Source organism: Octodon degus, unplaced genomic scaffold, assembly GCF_000260255.1.
Source record: "Octodon degus isolate 3935 unplaced genomic scaffold, OctDeg1.0 scaffold00134, whole genome shotgun sequence".
Lineage (NCBI taxonomy): Eukaryota > Metazoa > Chordata > Mammalia > Rodentia > Octodontidae > Octodon > Octodon degus.
The window spans coordinates 978,753-981,017 of NW_004524710.1; the positions used below are offsets into that span (position 1 = coordinate 978,753).

At 44.1% G+C, this 2,265-nt stretch overlaps 1 protein-coding gene across 2 annotated transcripts in view; it reads right to left on the reverse strand.

Annotated features, from left to right (window-relative positions):
* Positions 1-378, reverse strand: part of Cpq (carboxypeptidase Q) — a 610,322-nt gene extending 609,944 nt beyond the window's left edge. Inside the window, exon 1 of one of the 2 annotated variants that reach the window (XM_004641291.2) lies at positions 62-378. In XM_004641291.2, the coding sequence (XP_004641348.2) occupies positions 62-352 (291 nt within the window). In that variant the 5' untranslated portion in view covers positions 353-378. The remainder of the gene's footprint in view (positions 1-61) is intronic. The other variant, XM_023701349.1, reaches the window with a different exon arrangement.
* Positions 379-2,265: the final 1,887 nt, after the last annotated feature.

Here is a 2,265-nt window from a genome sequence, read left to right on the forward strand (position 1 = left end):
TGTGCTCCGGGCGTGCGGGGACTGGGGCGGAAGGCCTAGGCTGTGACACGGGAGGCCTCACCTTCCAGTTACGGATGTCAACTGAAGGCCGGCGGAGCCTCCGGACTGGGGCGACAGAGTCAGGGGAGGCCGCCCCAGTGGGCTCAGTGTGGTGCCTTCTTTGGAGCTGGGCTCCGTGGGTCCCGCTGGCTCCTCCGCCTACAAGCGATTCTCCAGCCGTGACTTGGGTCCCGCGGAGGCAGGGCTGTTGGGCAGAGGAAGTGAAGCAGGCCGGTCGAAGGTCTTCACTCTGGTCCAGTGTCAGTGCTAGGAGACTGCCGGGGAGAGGACAGCCGCAGCCTGACCTGGGCATCTCTCTCAGCAGCCAGGGGCACTGTGGTCGCCAAGAATGTGCTCACGTATTTCCAACGTTTTATGTTTTGATAAGTGTAAACTCCTCTGCTTAACCAAGCTCTTACCAAATAGTTATTTTTTGTGAAATACTGGATCTCCTGACTGCACACGCCTGCCCAATACACACACTTCATTAAAAAAAAAAAAAAAAAACATTACACGCTCAATTTGTTTAAAAAGTTCCAAGTCCACTCACTACCCCCAAGTGCAGTGTCTGCTCCTCCAGGTACCCAGGGGTCTTCACCACATGGCTCTGGTCAACCTTTCCAGGAGGTTATCTGAGGCCCAATATCCAGCAATATTGAATCATTTTCTCAAAGGATCTGGGGTAAGGAATAAATTTTTCATGACTGCTATTTTTGTAAAACACAACTTAAAACCTGTTCAAAAAAGCGAAAAACAAAGGACATAAATACTACAGGCCTTAGTTCTTGTTTTAAAAGTATACGAGTTTCTACCAAATACAATATTTTTCTTTTTCTTTTGTTTTTAATTTTTAAGGGCTTGCTCTCAATTTCTGTACATACCTCACCATGGTCAAATAAGTAGTTTATAGACTAGCCCTGGTGACCATACAGGCGGCACTGGCTTATTGTGCTTTATATGAGATACTTTTTTGACGTCTGGTTCTTTTTTCATATTATTGCTTTCTTGCTCATCAAAGTTCTTTTCATTCAAGATCTGGCTCATAATATAGCAGTAACAGTAGCTTAGCACTGGCCTCCCCAACGGGAACACCTGTACTTTCTTCTCACTAAAAATTGGAGGTAGAAGTCATTCTTTATGTTTCTACTATCTTCTGAACTTATTTCATATTATGATTACTTATTCAGATGTGTATATCCTAGACCACAGGCAAATCACTATATTCAGAGTTATATCACCAAGTTTTTTATTTAATTAATGAACAATATTCAGTAGCATGTAGGACATGCCACATGCTATTCTAAGAGCTTTAGAACTTCATAAACAACCCTTAAGAGAGATAACAGAAAATGGGAATAGATCCAATAGTCCAGATCAGGTCGGGTCATTTCTCTGTTGGAAAGCCTCCTGTGACTACCTGTTTTATCCAAAGTAAGAGCCAGTGTGTGTATAGGGACCTGCAAACACCCTGCATGACCTAACTCCCACCAGCACCTCCAGTCTCCATGGTTACTCTTCTTCTCCAGCCACCTTACATTTTTGCTTGCTATTCCTTATACCCTGCTGCCTTAGGGACTTCATGCTGACTGTTCCTACTCTCTAGACATCTACTTGATACACTTTCCTGGCTCACTTGCTCTCAGTTTTTGCTCAGGTCTTACTGTCTCCCTGAGGCCAACCCTGATCACCTTTTAAAACTGTGAGCAGCCCATTCCCTCCAAACCCAGAACTACCAATGCCCCTTTCCCTCTCTCATTATTTTCTCCAAAGCAGTCATCAGTTCCCAACTTGCTACATGACAATACTTCCATGTGTTTTGTGCTGTTTGTAAATTCCTCAAGAACCATGATTTGGACCTTTTCCCTATCTGATATACTCTACTCCCAGGGTCCAGAGGAGTTTCTAGAATGGTAAGTAGACACTCAGGAGACACAGCGGTATTGTAAATCCTAGTAAGATTTGAGACTGGGTTGACCAGAATTGCCACTAGGGCATGGTAAAGGTGATTATCAGAGACATGTGAGAAAGAGAGGTAAAGATAAGACAGAGATGGGTTATATTCAGAATCCCTGTCATCCCACTCATTCCTCCACCCCTAGAGGAGAACAACAATGGGGAGATTTTTTTGGAATAAACTATTGAGCTTTTTAAAAGAAGCCTAAGATGATAACATATGTCACCCAAGTCAGAGAAATTTGCCATGTAATATTTAGTGGAGTAGCCTGG